General features: G+C 51.3%; 2 protein-coding genes across 4 annotated transcripts in view; one reads left to right on the top strand and one right to left on the bottom strand.

Moving 5' to 3' along the window:
• ANXA9 (annexin A9) overlaps nt 1-3,258 on the top strand; it is an 11,240-nt gene extending 7,982 nt beyond the window's left edge. Inside the window, exons 11-12 of the mRNA XM_004716604.2 lie at nt 2,004-2,126; nt 2,961-3,258. Coding sequence (XP_004716661.1) covers nt 2,004-2,126; nt 2,961-3,023 — 186 coding nt within the window. The 3' untranslated portion in view covers nt 3,024-3,258. The remainder of the gene's footprint in view (nt 1-2,003; nt 2,127-2,960) is intronic.
• Nucleotides 3,259-4,310: 1,052 nt separating this feature from the next.
• MINDY1 (MINDY lysine 48 deubiquitinase 1) lies at nt 4,311-13,549 on the bottom strand. 3 transcript variants are annotated; one of them, XM_004716605.3, is made up of 10 exons: nt 13,526-13,549; nt 10,065-10,864; nt 9,303-9,360; nt 8,442-8,506; nt 7,956-8,114; nt 7,015-7,117; nt 6,374-6,516; nt 5,422-5,613; nt 5,020-5,190; nt 4,642-4,811 (listed from the first exon to the last, which is right to left on the bottom strand). In XM_004716605.3, the coding sequence occupies exons 2-10, from the start codon at nt 10,503-10,505 to the stop codon at nt 4,731-4,733; spliced, it is 1,413 nt and encodes a 470-aa protein (XP_004716662.1). In that variant the 5' UTR covers nt 10,506-10,864; nt 13,526-13,549; the 3' UTR covers nt 4,642-4,730. The 3 variants fall into 3 exon arrangements, with proteins under 3 accessions (XP_045151629.1, XP_004716662.1, XP_045151630.1); XM_045295695.1 differs by having other exon boundaries at nt 5,041-5,190; XM_045295694.1 differs by lacking the exon at nt 13,526-13,549 and having other exon boundaries at nt 4,311-4,834; nt 10,065-10,903.
• Between the last annotated feature and the right edge of the window lie 375 nt (nt 13,550-13,924).

The following is a 13,924-nucleotide window of genomic DNA, read 5'->3' as shown; positions in this document are numbered from 1 at the left end:
TCTGACTTCCCCCCACAAGTACGCACTACCAAGTGCATTCTGAAGAATCAAACAGTTGATCTCGTTTAATGTAGCTTTGTGTGTTGTTAGTTGTTGTCCAGTTGATGCTGACTCCTGATGACGTCATGTGTTGCACAGAACCAATCCATAGGCTTTCCTTGGCTGTGATCTCAATGGAAGCAGGTCACAAGGCCTTCTCTTCTGTGTTATCACTGGGTGGGTTTGAACCACCAATCTAAGGTTAGAAATAGAGCACAATTTGTACCACCTAAGGACCTAGCTTGAGGGGCCTTGTGGCATAGTGGTCACTCATTGGGGTGCCAATTGCCAAGGTCAGTAGTTCAAAACACTAGCTGCTCCCAGGGAGAAAAAGACAGAGTTTCCTACTCCCATAGGAAGAGTTACAGTCTGGGGAACTCCCAGGGGCAGTTCTACCCTGTCCTATAAGGTCACCATGAGTTGGCATTGACTCAATGGCAGTGCATTTTGTTTTTGAAGGACCTAGCTTAAGGAGCACTGGCTATGCAGGGTCAGGTCCTGGGCGGCTTACCATGAGATTGGCAGTTCAAACCCAGTAGCTGCTCCAAGGGAGAAAGATAAAGCTGTCTGCTCCTATCAAGACTTAGCTCAGCAGCGCTAGACAGGGCCAATGTGAGTCAGAATTGACTGAGTGGCAGTGAGTTTAGGGATCTAGCTTTGGTGTAGAGGAAACTTTATTTACTCAAAGCCTTTGATAAGGGATCTCCTGAAGAGGGTGTAGATGAGAAGTCCACCAATAAATGTATTGATTTAATGAATGATTCCTTCTCCAATTACACAACTTTGGAGTTACACAAGTTGGAAGAGAAGACTGGATATTGCGGAACAATTAGCAATCTCCAGCACAAGAAGACATTGATACATGGACTCTGAAATGAAGTAACCATCAGGTCTATTGCCAATAAGCCAATAGCTAGAATGAAGTAACAGCACCCTGATTTCCACTTCCTCGTTTCTCCTTGGGAGTTGACCTGTGGGCAGGCCCCAAGTGTAGGTTACAGGCAGTGATGGGAAGAATCTGATGAGTCAAGACAACACATTTCATGACCCAAATGGGATTTGCACAGAACATTGCTAAAGGGGAAACAATCAGGACACTTCTGCCCTATCCTTGTAGGAGGACCATGGGAAAACAAAGATAATGTAGAATATTATTTGGAAAGCCTTCATAATATCACTATACATTGTAAGTCATGATTTGATCATTGCTCAGTGATTTCTTTTTTTTTTTTTTTAATCATTTTATTAGGGGCTCATACAACTCTTATCACAATCCATACATACATCAATTGTGTAAAGTGCATTTGTACATTCATTGCCCTCATCATTCTCGCTCAGTGATTTCTAAATTGAACCTTCCTTCCTTGACTTCCACCAAAAGGCCGGGGGTAGGGAGGTGGGTTGGTGGAGGTACAGCGGGGAAGAAACCTCAAGGGTTCAACTAGGAGGAACAAATATGTAAAGGTGGTGATGTGACATGAGTCTAGTGGGTCAGGATAAGAGCCAGAAGTCACCTGGCGCTAGGCTCTACTAGCAGCACCCCACCCGCTCGCGCAGTTTGGGGGCAACATAGTTGTATCCTCCTTGGACATTCACTGGGAAGTTAAGTGTCTTGCTGGTTTGCACACAGCTAATCTTTTCTAACCTTTTCAACATATCTGACTTTGGAGTGAGCTGTCTACCTCTGAGCTCCAGTGAAGCTCTAAGCCAGTGACAGGGTCAAATGCCACAGCGGAAGGGGTGACAGAAGCACTACCCCAGCCCGCCCCCTCCACCACCCCAGGGAATGGTTTTCCTCCCTGTCATCAGGGTCTAGACAGGGGTGATTGTCCCATAGTTTCAGGTATATTTCTCTTTCCCTCCCACCTCCCCCTCACTTCCCAGAATGATTGAATGATTCATCAGGCCACCCCATCCCGACTTTCAGGGAGAATCTCCCCTCCACCCCTTCCTTCCTCTGCCAGCAAACAGAGCCCAGTTACCAGGTCCTGATACGCATCCTCATCTCTCGAAGTGAGACGGACCTCCTGAGCATCCGGGCTGAGTTCAAGAAGAAATTTGGGAAGTCCCTTTACTCTTCTCTCCAGGTGAGCCTTGCACATTCCTGGACTGCAGCTCCAGAGCTTCGCCTCCCCCCTCCCCCCTCCCACTCCTTGCCTCCGCAGAGCCTCCAGCTAGAGAACTAAGGCTTTCCTCCCAGACAAATTGGAGAGTGCTGGGGCGCTGGTAGTGATGGGTCTTCCTAATGTTAGGTGTCTGGGGTGGTTTACCTTGGTTCTTGCTTTGCCCCGCTGAAAGAATTCATGCTACGGAAGCATTTTTGTAAATCCAAGTTCACTTTTGTGAGGGAGAGGGAAATTTCAGGTAGTACAACCTCAGACAGTACATGCTATCCCTGGAAAGCCTGCAAGGCCGCATGGCAGGGGGCCGTGGGAAAGTTCACAACCGAAAATGGCCACTTCAGGGGAGAGCTTGGGGCAGAGAATGCCAGCCCTGAGAGGGCCCATCGTGCACACAGAGAGATCCCACCCGCCCACCTGCAAGGGAACATCTGGAAGAGGGGTGTGGCTGGCCCTCAGTCTGCTATGTATCCCCTCTGATCCCCACTTGGGGGTGGGGGCAGGGTTGAGGGTATTGGCCAATCTTAGTGGCTGAGTTCAGGCGCACCTGTGTAACGACCATAATGTCACGGGTGCTGATGTGTGTGTGCCCAGGCTGATCACCTGGGCCTAGGTGACCTTGGTCTGAGCATGCTCAGGTTTGGATGGCCCCCACGGGTGTCTTATGCATGCCTGATTTCTTTGCAACCCCTTTATTGTGGCACAGCCAGCTAATTTTTGTTTAGCTAGGTATTTGGTTGAGACAACCCCTTGTCCCTGGTCTTTCTACCTGTCATTAACGCGGACCTCTCTTGTCTGCAGGATGTAGTGAAGGGGGATTGCCGGTCAGCCCTCCTAGCCCTGTGCAGGGCTGAAGACGTTTGAGCACCCCTGCCAGCTCCCCACATGACATTCAAGGACTGGAGGATCCACAGTTTGGCTGAGTCCTGCTGATGAACTGCTGGGTCTCCAGACAGGCTGCCCCACCCTGAGCATCCCAAACTCCGGCTTCTGGTTGAGGCTGAAAGGCCACATTTCATTTAAGGCCCATAACCTCTCATCCCAAAGTGATGTCCCCTGGCTCTATCTTGAGTGTGGGTAATGGAATCTCAAGTTTCCCCTTCCCCTGAGGCCAGTACATTGGACTGGTACTTGAACTCTTTTGGCAAACATCCTTGTAGTTTGTGTTCCCTGCCTGGGGAGTCTGGGTGGAGCAGGACACCGGTGGGGAGGGGCCTTGGCCTTGGAAGTGCCTTTGATGCTCTGTGGGGCCTACTAAAGCAGCGCCACCCCCCTCCTCTGCCCACACTTCCATTACTCTCTCTTCTCCAGGAAACCTCAGGCAAAATAACTGAGCAAGCAGGCACCAGGATGAATTCACAGGACGAGGAAAAATGGTTAAAATGAGACGCAGATCCAAATTTGCAAAGGCCAATATGTATGAAATAGGAGCCGAGAGGTCAGGTGGCCCTCCCCAGCCTTGTGGGTTAGCAGGAAGCACAGCCCCAAATTCATCTGTTAAAGGGAGGGTTTGGAACCCCGCCCCAAATTAGAACACTATTTCCCAGAGGAGGGGCCCTGGTGGTGTGATGGGTAAGGTAACAGCTCAGTTCTTCACCCAAAGGTCAAGCGTTCCAACCCACCAGCTGCTGGGAGGGGAGAAAGTCCTGGTGGATGATCTTCCCCTAAAGGTTCGGCCTCAGAAACCCTGGTTGGGGGGGGGGGGGAGGGGCAGTGCTTCTTGGTCCTGTAGGGTCACTATGAGCCAGAACCAACCCAACCCAACCCACACAACATCCACATAAGACCCATCCAAAAACCCAGAAAGACTGGCTTTGGGGCAGGGCTGAAGGAGATGAGAGAAGGGAACGGGCTCTGGCTCCTCCCGCTGGCTCTGGTGGGAATGACGAACAACCCACACCTGTGAGAGCCACAGCCCGCTGACAGGGATGCCTACTCACAGGTCAGCGAACTGCCCTGTCCGTACATCTGCACGGACGCCGGCCTCCGCATCTTTCTCCCACGGAGCAGAGCTGCTGGTGCGCAAACTGCAGCCCTGCGGGTTGCAGCGCCTAACCCACCGCCCTCCCCTCCACCACTCCACTCCCCATACCTCTGGGACACTCCAGCCCCAGCCCCGATCGATCGCCGTGGAGACCAGCAAACACGAAGTCTCAGGAAAGCAGTTTTATTTCCAAACCCGGAGGAAGACCTTACAAAGAATGGAGCTAGAAATCGACATCAGACCTGAAACCCACAGCCCCGCTAGCCAGGGGCGGGGAGGGCCGGCCAGCCTACCCAGGGGCCTGACCCTGGCGTCTGAGTCTGCATAGTAGTGTGACTATTCTGGGGCAAGGGGGTTGGGGAGCAGAAATCCTCACCCCACCAACCCGTGTTGCCCTGCGTGGTGGGGGGCGGGAGAGAAGGCCGCAGCACGTGAGGGCAAGGGCTTGACCGAGCCTGCCTGCTCTAGTCCATAAATAAATACCCCGCCTATGGGGGAGCGAGGTGGACGAGCAAGCAGTAGGGCCGGTGAGAAGCTTCTGAGAGAAGGGGCAGGTGGACCTGGTGCCAGCAGCCGCCGCCGCCGGACTAGAGGAGAACGCAGTCTGACTCCTGCTTCGTCCTGGGCCGCCGCTCTGGGGCTGGGCGTCCAGCCGTGGCTCCTCTCCCCTGGGGTGGATCCCACCAGTTACCTACCAGCCCAGGAAGAGGATGGGGCCCCTCCGGGTGGGGTGGGAAGGGCAGGATGGGGTCGGATGGGAGAAGGGTCCCCGACTGTAGGAGCAAGAGCCAAGGAAGCATGCATGGGCCGACCCACTGGGGACAAGGGAGCAGGCCCGGAAGTAGGGCTAAGGGGGAGGGCCAACAGCAGGCTCACCTGTGGCGATGGGGTGCGCACCTGTGCCGGCTGGCCCGCCTGCTGCTGCTGCTGCTGCTGCTGTTGCTGATATTCCTCTTCCTGAAGCTGCTGGGCCAGCTCCAAGTCGCTAAGGCCCAAGGTGCCCTGTGGCTGCTGCTGTTGCTGCAGGGATAAGGCGATCAGGTAGTCCTGCAAGGGGGGGTGGGGGGTGGGGGTGATGAGCACCGGGAGGTAGGCTGAGGCCAGAGAGCACATTCAAACCAAACTTCCAAACCAGTCTTCAAATTCTCCAGAGCCTTCTCCCTCCAGGACCAAAAACACAGGCACATTACCTTGTCCCACCCGACTCCTCCACCCCCCAGAGGATTGAATGCCCACAGTTTGCCTGTGGCAAAAAAGCTCTGCATGCTGCCCACATACCTGGTCTACCTGCCGCTGCTTCTCTGGGGAGTCACTCCCCACTGCCACTGCAGGCCCCTTGACCAGCGAATGACTTAGATGGAAGTCGGAGTCACAAAAGCAGCTGTCTCCGTCCACGTTGTGCAGGCTCTCCCACACTACTTGCTCCTCCTGGAGAAAGCCCTGGTCGGTGACCAGGAGGTAGAGGTGGCTCTGCAAAGAGGAGACTTTAGACAGGTGACATGGAAGCAGTTTCTGGCCAGAAACTGAGCAGCACCGTTAAAGGGCACTTAAATCATGTGGTGACTTTTCTGTGTGTGTGTGTATGGAAGGGGGGTTGGGGAGGGGGGCACCGTCCTTGAGTGTGTGTCCAGATGGGTGCGAGGATGGTGGGAACTGGGGTCAAGTTTCTACTTCCCACTCTACTTCCTATGGTTCTCTGGGCTCACCTGATGGTTCTGAGGGCACACCCCCTCACCCTCTTCCTACTCCATTCCTAGAGAGCTTGAACAGTCTCTAACTGTGGCAGACTGAAGTATTGTTTTTAAAAAAAATTCAATGGCACCTTCCTGTGGGTAGATTCCATTTCCCTGCCTCCTTGGTGGCTTGCTCTGACCAATGAGATTGAGCAGAAATGACATGAGGTAGCAGCATTAAGAGCTAGTGAAGGTGTGTGTGTGTGTGTGTGTGTGTGTGTGTGTGTGTGTTCCTTCATCTCTATTACATAAAGGTTGTTCTGTCAGCCCAGGTCCAGAGCAAAGGAGCAAAGGAGATGGAAGGAAAGTGCTGCCAACCCCCAGTGGACATGCAGCACTGGCAAGAAACAAGCCTTTGTGGTAGCAAACCACAGGCATTTTCAGCCTCTTTAATGACCGCAGCTTATTCTAGAGAGAAAGGAGAGCGGGAGCCTTGAGGAAGTGATAGCATGCCAACTTCCCGCACCCCCCCCACCCCCCCTCCAAACCTTCACCACCTTGTGCTTAGTCATGGTGCTGAAGTGGTTGTTCCGGAAGAAGACGCTAAGCTCTCCCTCCTTGGCAGTTGCCGTGAGCTCACACAGCCCGTGGTAGGTCAGCTGTGCCGCGGTGGTCTCCAGGAACTGCTCTGCGATCAGGCCTGAGAAGGGCACAAGAGGGGCCAGAATTGGCTTAAATCCAAGTCCACGGTAGGAAAGATCCTCGGGCTCAGTCAGTCCCACCTTCCGAAGGCCCCTCCTTGCAGTCTGATGTAGTCACTCACTCAAGTTCTTAGGAACACTGCCCGGTGCCAGGCACTGAGCTAGAGCCTAGGGCACACAATCAGCAAGCGACACAGAAGCAGCGGAGCTTCCATTCTAGTGGGGCTGAGTGGGAGGAGGCAGATAGTGTCCAGCATTCCCTCCATCTAAGATAATAACAGTAATAAAAACCAGACCCGTCCCAGTAAAGTTGATTCCAACTGATGGTGACCCCTTGTGTTACAAAGTAAACCGCTCCATAGGGGGCAGATCACCAGCCCTTTCTTCTGCCAGGCCACTGGACGGGTTCCAACCTCCAACCTTTAGCATTGAAGGGCAAACCATGTGCACCACCCAGGGGCCACCCTCCACAGAGAGCAAAAGAAGAGCATCATCACCTTCTGTCACAAGGTTGGTGTCACTGGAGTGCTTGCAAGTGATGATCTTTTCTACCAGCTGGTTGTAACTCAGTTTCCCCACTGCGCTCACAGCCTCAGGACTCTGCAGGGGTGGGTGGGGCAGGGTAGGAAGCAAGTGAATCAAGTCCATCAGGATGGCAACCCTCTGACCAAAGGTGCCTGCATTTCTGATGACTGAAGAACTGTCCCTGTCTGTGCGGCCTCCTTACATTACATTAGAATCTCACTCAAAAGGTTACAATTCAAGGGATTTGTGGGAGAACAGGAAGAGAGGGCATACGGGTGAATCCTTTATCAGATTAAGAAGCCTGGCAGGCTGGGTTTCTGGGATGGAAGAAGGCCTTCACCCTTGTGAGTTGGAGGTGAGTCCCAATCACATTCTCATAATTCATATTATTCCTCACTATATCCTCCCATCATAGTGCAACAAGCACATGGCTGATTGCTATTGCTCTCTAGACACTGAAGACAGCCACTCCCCCTTACCTGCCCTGACACTGGTGTTAGGTTACTCTTCCAATGTCCTCAGGGACCTTTAGGGTTAGGGTACAAGCCACTTTGTTACATATGTGGTTACCTGTAATTAGGGGGGCTTGCACACCCCACCCTGAACATCTATAAACCTTGGTTGGAAATATATTCTCTCTCTCTGCGCAGACCTGGCTCTTGAAATTATGGCAGTCCCAGAGGTGAGCCCTTGCATGCTTTATCTTGTCTGATGTCTCTTTAATTTTACCCCTCAATTATGAAAAGGCCCCTTGGAGCCATTCCATTGTGAAGGTTGGTACCCCACAGGAATTCTGCACTAGGTCCATCCTTTAAACCCTCCTCCTCTTGTAACTCAAATCTAATGGCTATTGCCACCCCCATACAAGTCTGCCTCTCTCGTGTGAGCTGAAGTCCGCTGCGCCCACCCTCACCTGTGGGTCAACGAGCCAGCCATGGTACAGAGGGATGCCGAGCAGGTCGAAGACACTGCACTCGGGTGTGTACTCAAAATCAGAGACGCCCGTGAAACGCACATTGACATCCAGACCGGTAGCCAGTTTAGGCAGCACTGTCATTGCATCATCTACATTCTGGGGACAGAACAGAAAATCATGGATATGCTAGCTTCCCCTCGCCCCACCCCAGTCCACACCATTCCACTCCCACCTCAGCAACAAAGAAATAAATCCTGTTGCTTTTCTTCCCTGGTCCTCTTACAAGCCATCCCAGTCCCTCCTCCGCTCAGCCCTTTTTATGTTACACACTACATGGACACACGTTCCAGGACAGCGATATCCCACCACCTCCGGCAGAAAGGGCTCCTGTTTCAAGCTGCAGAAAACCTTCTGTCCGTAACTCTGGGTGGCCCTTTATAAATCTGCAAACCCTTATGTTTGGAGAACTTTGACCTCCCTCACCTGCTGAAAATTGAGTTGAAGTCCCTCTGATTTCTCCTGGGGCTTGATGGACAGGAGGCAGTCTCCTACAAGACAGGGTCTCTTATCAGTAAAGGCCCCCAGCCATCTTCAAACCTCAGCTCCCTCTGCCCTGGAGAATAGAGGTCATGTCCCAGAACCACAGATTTTCAGAACTGGAAGAGACTCATGCTAGCTCCCTCATTCCTCAGACTCCTATAGGTGAAGGGCCCAAGTGTAAATGGCTTGAATTGTGTACCACCACTCCACCCTCAAATAGGTGTGGTAAATTCCAACCTCTGTGCTGGGGGTTATCAACTCATAGGATGTCTTTGTTATGGGAATGGTGTCTTTGTTATGCGAATGAGATGGGTGTAGGATATTATTCAATCACTTTGAGATTTAAAACACTGAATAAGAAAACAGGGGAAAACAAAAACAACAAAAAAAGAAAACTGGAGAGAGAGGGGCAGAGGGTATGCCACTGGAAGATCTGCAGAGAGCCAAGGAATAAGGATCAACGCTCAGAGCCAACGGAGGAAAAGTCTTCTGGGGCCTGCACCCTGGGTTGGGGCTTCTAGACTCCTGGAATAAATGTACTTGCTAAAGCCTCCCATTGTGGTATTTCTGTTGGAGTTGTACTAAATAACAAAGACAAAAGATCACATGGGAAAACTAAGGTCAGAGTTGGCCTTACAGCATCCCAGGACTTCTGCTTGTCATTTAGAAAAGTTCTATGGGCCCCTCAGCTTCCCTGCCAGATCAGAGCCCCACATGGGGAGTCCCTCCACACTCTGGGTTCCTGGCTACACAAAAAGCTCTGGGACCCCTGGGGCAATCCCTCTTCAAGGCCCAGTCACTCACCCAGATGGGCCATGAGCTCAGCTGATGTGATCACTTCCTTCTGAGGGGGCAGCTTCACCTGGAGGCAGCAGAGGTGATCAAAGCGTTAGCCCATGTGTGTGCTCACGTCCCTCAGGAATGATGGGAGGCAAAGCCCAGAGAAAGAGCTTCCGGTCAGGATGGGCTGAGCAGAGGGGAGGGCTTACAAGTGGTGGAAGAATGTGCACTCTGCACGACAGTCAGTCCCTCCCATCTTGCCAGGGACTAGAAGACACTGGGCTAAGAAAGGAGCCCTGGTGGTGAAGCGGGCTCATGCTGGGCTGCTAACCCCAAGGTCAGCAGTTCCAATCCACCAGCTGCTCCTCTGAGAAAGGCAGGGCATGCTGCTCCATACTCAGTACAGTCTCAAAACCCACAGGGGCAGCCCCGCCCTGCCCTATCCATGAGTTTGGAGCTTTGGTTTTGGAGGAAGGAAAAGAAAATTTTTATTTTGTTCTTAAGACTATCTTAACTTCTTTGTTCAAGCTGCAGGGGTAGGGAGGATCATCTAGGGTGTGTTTTTTCCCCCCCAGTTTGCGCAAATCAGCATGATCAAAGAGGTGGGCGAGGGCCTGGACGAGCACACTTCCCACTATTTTTCTCTCGCTTTAAATTTAAATTAATTTATTTTAGAATGTATTTTTAATTGGGAGTCAATACATCTACTCTTCCATAGTTCAATCATGTCCAGCCGAATCGCACAATTCCAACATTCCCTGAGCCCTCATGCCAACCCGCTCTTACCTTCCACTGCAGAAACAGGATGTTCATGATGGCAAGGAGAGGGCAAGGGCCATTTGCGCTCTGGGTGATGATGGGTGTCCGCTCCTCCTTCCAAGGGATCCACTTCACACAGTAGAAATCTAGTTCAGGTTGTCGGGCCCTGGGAGACTGGGGAAGCTCCTGGGGCCCAGGGCTTGCCCCCCCTGTCTCAGCTTCAGCCTGAGCCCCACACGCTGTCTCCCCTTGGCTGGAGCTGGCTTCAGGTGGAGGGGACTCTAGGTTCTCCTGGCCCTGGGCAGACAGTGAAGCTTGATCTGTTGGTTCCTGCTCTCCAGCCACCCCGTTCGCATCACCCCCATCCTTGTCCTCTGGTTCTGACAAGACCTCACGATTTTCAGGGCTATCTGCCTCTGCCGGCCGGGCTTCCTCAGAGTTTGGCTGCGTAGGTTTGTGGTGCTCCATCGTCAGAAGGGAGTAAGCAGTAGCCGACTAACAATGTTTCTGGACCTCAGCGGGTTGCCTAAGGCAGGCTTGGGCTTCCAAAGAGGAGAATGTCCAGGATGAAGGAAATCATCGAGGTGGGACACAAAAGGTTCCCCGGAGAGTCTTGGGAAAAGAATGCACTGTGGGAAGCCAGACAGCTTGTGGGTTCTCACACTGCCCAAGAGTAGCACAGGTCGTTCTCAGCTAGTGTAAACAGGAGGGCCTCCGGACCAGCTCTTTCCACCTCAGACTTGCTGTGACCAGATAGAACCAATGAGGGTGCAGGTGTGGGAGGGCTGGTGCTGTGGGATTGAAGACATTGGGCGGAGTCAACTTTCCTGAAACAGACAACAGCACAGGAATGAAACAGAGGTGAAAGACAGGAGGAAAAGAGATAGAGAAATAAATAATCTAAATAAATGTTAAAACGAAACCTACGGGTATGGATTGCTTGTATGTGGCTTGCTCACATGGTCTTCTAACTTCCACCAAATGACAAGGTAGGATAATACAAATAAAGGCTACCACTAATGTAAATAAGGTGCATGGCAGCTTGGGGGGGGTGGGTAGGCAAATAAGGTGCATGGCTTATTTTTAAGCCAAACTGCTAGGCTTTAAAAAGAGGGTCAACCCTAGTCGGGGCACATTCTGGGAATAGAGTGCATCCTTTGGACCTAGGGTTCCTGCCCTGAGGGTGTCCTAGACCCAAGAGACAGCAAGGGAGTTGTAACCTCAGAGATGGTGTAAGGAGGCGAGAAACAGCAGCCAGAAGACTGATGGCGAATGGCACAGTGGCTTGCCCAGCCCACTGAGGGAGACAGCTACCGTGGGTATGACAACCCATAAAGCAAGGGACCCAAGTGCCTTTGGGCAGGAGGCTTTCTAGCAGAGTGGGGTGTGGGGAACAGAAGGATTTCTCCCAAGTTGTCTCCCCAAAAAATATGCCAGATTTAGCTTGAGAATGACTGCACACTGGGCGGTCAGCGAAAGTAGGTCAGAGGTTATTCTCCTTAACACCAGTCATGTAGAGCAGCCAGACTGTATAGTCTGACTCACCCTAAGTAGGGCCCACTCCCTTCTGATAAGGATAGTGGTGGTCTGTTTACTTGCAGGAGATACCAGAGAGATCAAACCCGCCCAAGGATGACCAAGGTTAGGTAGCCATTATGAATCTAGAGTCCATCCATCTTGTCACATGTGTAACCCTAGACCCTCCCATTCCTATGGGCACACCCCTAGGTCATCTCCCTCCTATTGATTGTATTGCCTATGTTGCTACCCCTCCCCATGTCTGCTATCAGGGGGCTGGCATGCCTCCCAGAATAGTAATTGTCTGTTTTATTGTATGAGACACCAGAGTGATCAAACCTGTTCAAGGATGAATTGTATTGCCCCTTTCTGTGATGTATGATTCTGTAATCAGATCCCCCTAAAGTGATATGATGCGTGGTTAGCAATAAAAAATGAGGCTCCCTGGTTCTCGGGAGGGTGGCTGAGGAGGACGAGGCAGCTGCTTCTACTCTGGCGGCTAAGTCCCCTCCATGAGGACCATCAAGTGGGGCTGAGGTGAGCAATGCTACCATGAATTGCGTCTGACTCCATTACTTGACTCCATCTTTTAACTCTCATGCTCTCTATGACTTTACTATAATCTTTACTTGTTATCACTGTACAATTGCGCCTACCGAAACTGTGATGTTTTGTGGGGTTCCCTTTTCCCTTTAACCCCACAGTGGGGTGCCTCTGGAAACTTATTAGCAGAGCTAAAGAGTTTTGTACAGTGTTCCTGAACTGTGCAGAGGCTGGGTCCAAGGGCCTAGGGACCAAAGGCGAAGAAGCCTGAAGCCACAGCTGCAAAGTTATTCCGATTGAAGAACTGTATCTTGAATGGTTTCTGATCCTGAATTGTAACCTGTTGCTTCCCCTATAAAACCCCTAATGGTGAATATGACCTGTAAATTGTGCACCAAGTTACGGAACCCAGCAGAGTGCTGTGGAAGAACAGATGTCAGAAATGGTAAAAAGAGCTTTGTCTGACCTCTACCTCATGCGAATCAGCATTAGGCTCTTGATCTCAATTTCCCTTTCCCTTTGTGAAATTCCGTGATTCAGCCCCAACACTATTTTTAAAAACAACAACAACAACAACAACAAAAACCAAAGAGCTTTAGTTTATCCTATAATTGGTATCATGTCAGGAATTCCCACCACAGTTGGGGCTTCAGTAATCTCTCTAGCCTTCACCAAATCCCACCTCGGACTACTCACAGAACATCCAGAGCACACAGACTCCTGGTATCCTTTGGAATATCTTCTCGTTGCCTTGTCCCAAGGGGTCAACAGATTAGTAGTTACATAGTGCTTGGGGTAAAGGGTGGTGAGGCAGAGTCAGTATCTCCCACGAGCCTAAAGACCAAACACTGGTAGGAAGTATTTTTCTTCAAAGGACTTCACTAAACCTTACACAATCCCAAACCACAGCACAAAGGTCTTGGGAGGGGCTTCCTGTTAGCGGAGAGGGGAAATGTGGGCTATGTTGTTAGTTGTCATCCAGTCAGCTCAGGCTCCAACTCACAGGAACCCCAAGGGTGCAGAACAGAACTGCTCCAGCAAGTTTTCAAGGCTGTAAACAAACAAAATTGGGGCCTTTCGCCCCCTGTACCTTTGGGTGGTTCCAAGTAGCAGCCTTTTGCCTAGGAGCCCTAGGTGTAACCATTGACACCCTCAGGCTCTGGGGGCAGAATCAGAGACTGTTTCTGATGAATAACCTCTGATGAGGCACAAACACCACTGCCTTCAAATTTCTTCAGTGAGCACCTCCGACTGCTGGTGGCCCTTGCGCTTCACCTTTAGTGCTTCTTTGTCCCAAGCGGACCTGAACCTGAGATGTTCTCTTCCCTACTCTGTCTATGAAACACAACAACGCCGGTTTTACTTTACCTAAAAAGTACTTCCTTCCTCAACATGTATCATCCCGTAGGTACATTCTTTATCTTTACCTCATCGGAGAAGCCCTGGTGGTGCTGTGGGTTAGGCACGGGGCTGCCAACTGCAAGGTTGGTGGTGCAACCATACAGGCTGCTGCTCTTCTGCAGAAACATGAGGCTGTCTGCTCCCTTAAAGATTTACAGGTTTGGGTCACTGAGTGAGTCAAGCTATTGGCTAGCATTGGGTCATGTGCTGTTATTCCCAAGTAGCTATCTGGGTTGGTTTAGATCTGAACCTGCTTAACCTGTTCTCTATCAGCATTAAGCCCCAGTCAAGCAAGTACAGGCATTTAAATAATGCTACCATGGTTCAAGATGAGAAGGCAGAAACCCTGCCCTCTAGAAAACATTTCCTTTGAACCTCCTAGTTCAGGGTGAAAAAGGAGGAGAGGAGCAAACTTAGAAATGTAA

The sequence above is a fragment of the Echinops telfairi genome, unplaced genomic scaffold, assembly GCF_000313985.2.
Source record: "Echinops telfairi isolate 266 unplaced genomic scaffold, ASM31398v2 ScPeMD7_5805;HRSCAF=6673, whole genome shotgun sequence".
NCBI classification, from domain to species: Eukaryota; Metazoa; Chordata; class Mammalia; order Afrosoricida; family Tenrecidae; genus Echinops; species Echinops telfairi.
This window is presented reverse-complemented; position numbering and strand designations above follow the sequence as displayed.

Bases quoted from the DNA above. Each gene is read 5' to 3' on its own strand.
- MINDY1 (XM_045295694.1), bottom strand. From the start codon at position 10,505: ATGGAGCACCACAAACCTACGCAGCCAAACTCTGAGGAAGCCCGGCCG. The intron at 9,361-10,064 runs GTAAGAGCGGGT...TGCTGCCTCCAG, and splicing joins TCCTGTTTCTGCAGTGGAAG to GTGAAGCTGCCCCCTCAGAA. The intron at 7,118-7,955 runs GTGAGGGTGGGC...CCACCCCTGCAG, and splicing joins GCTGGCTCGTTGACCCACAG to AGTCCTGAGGCTGTGAGCGC.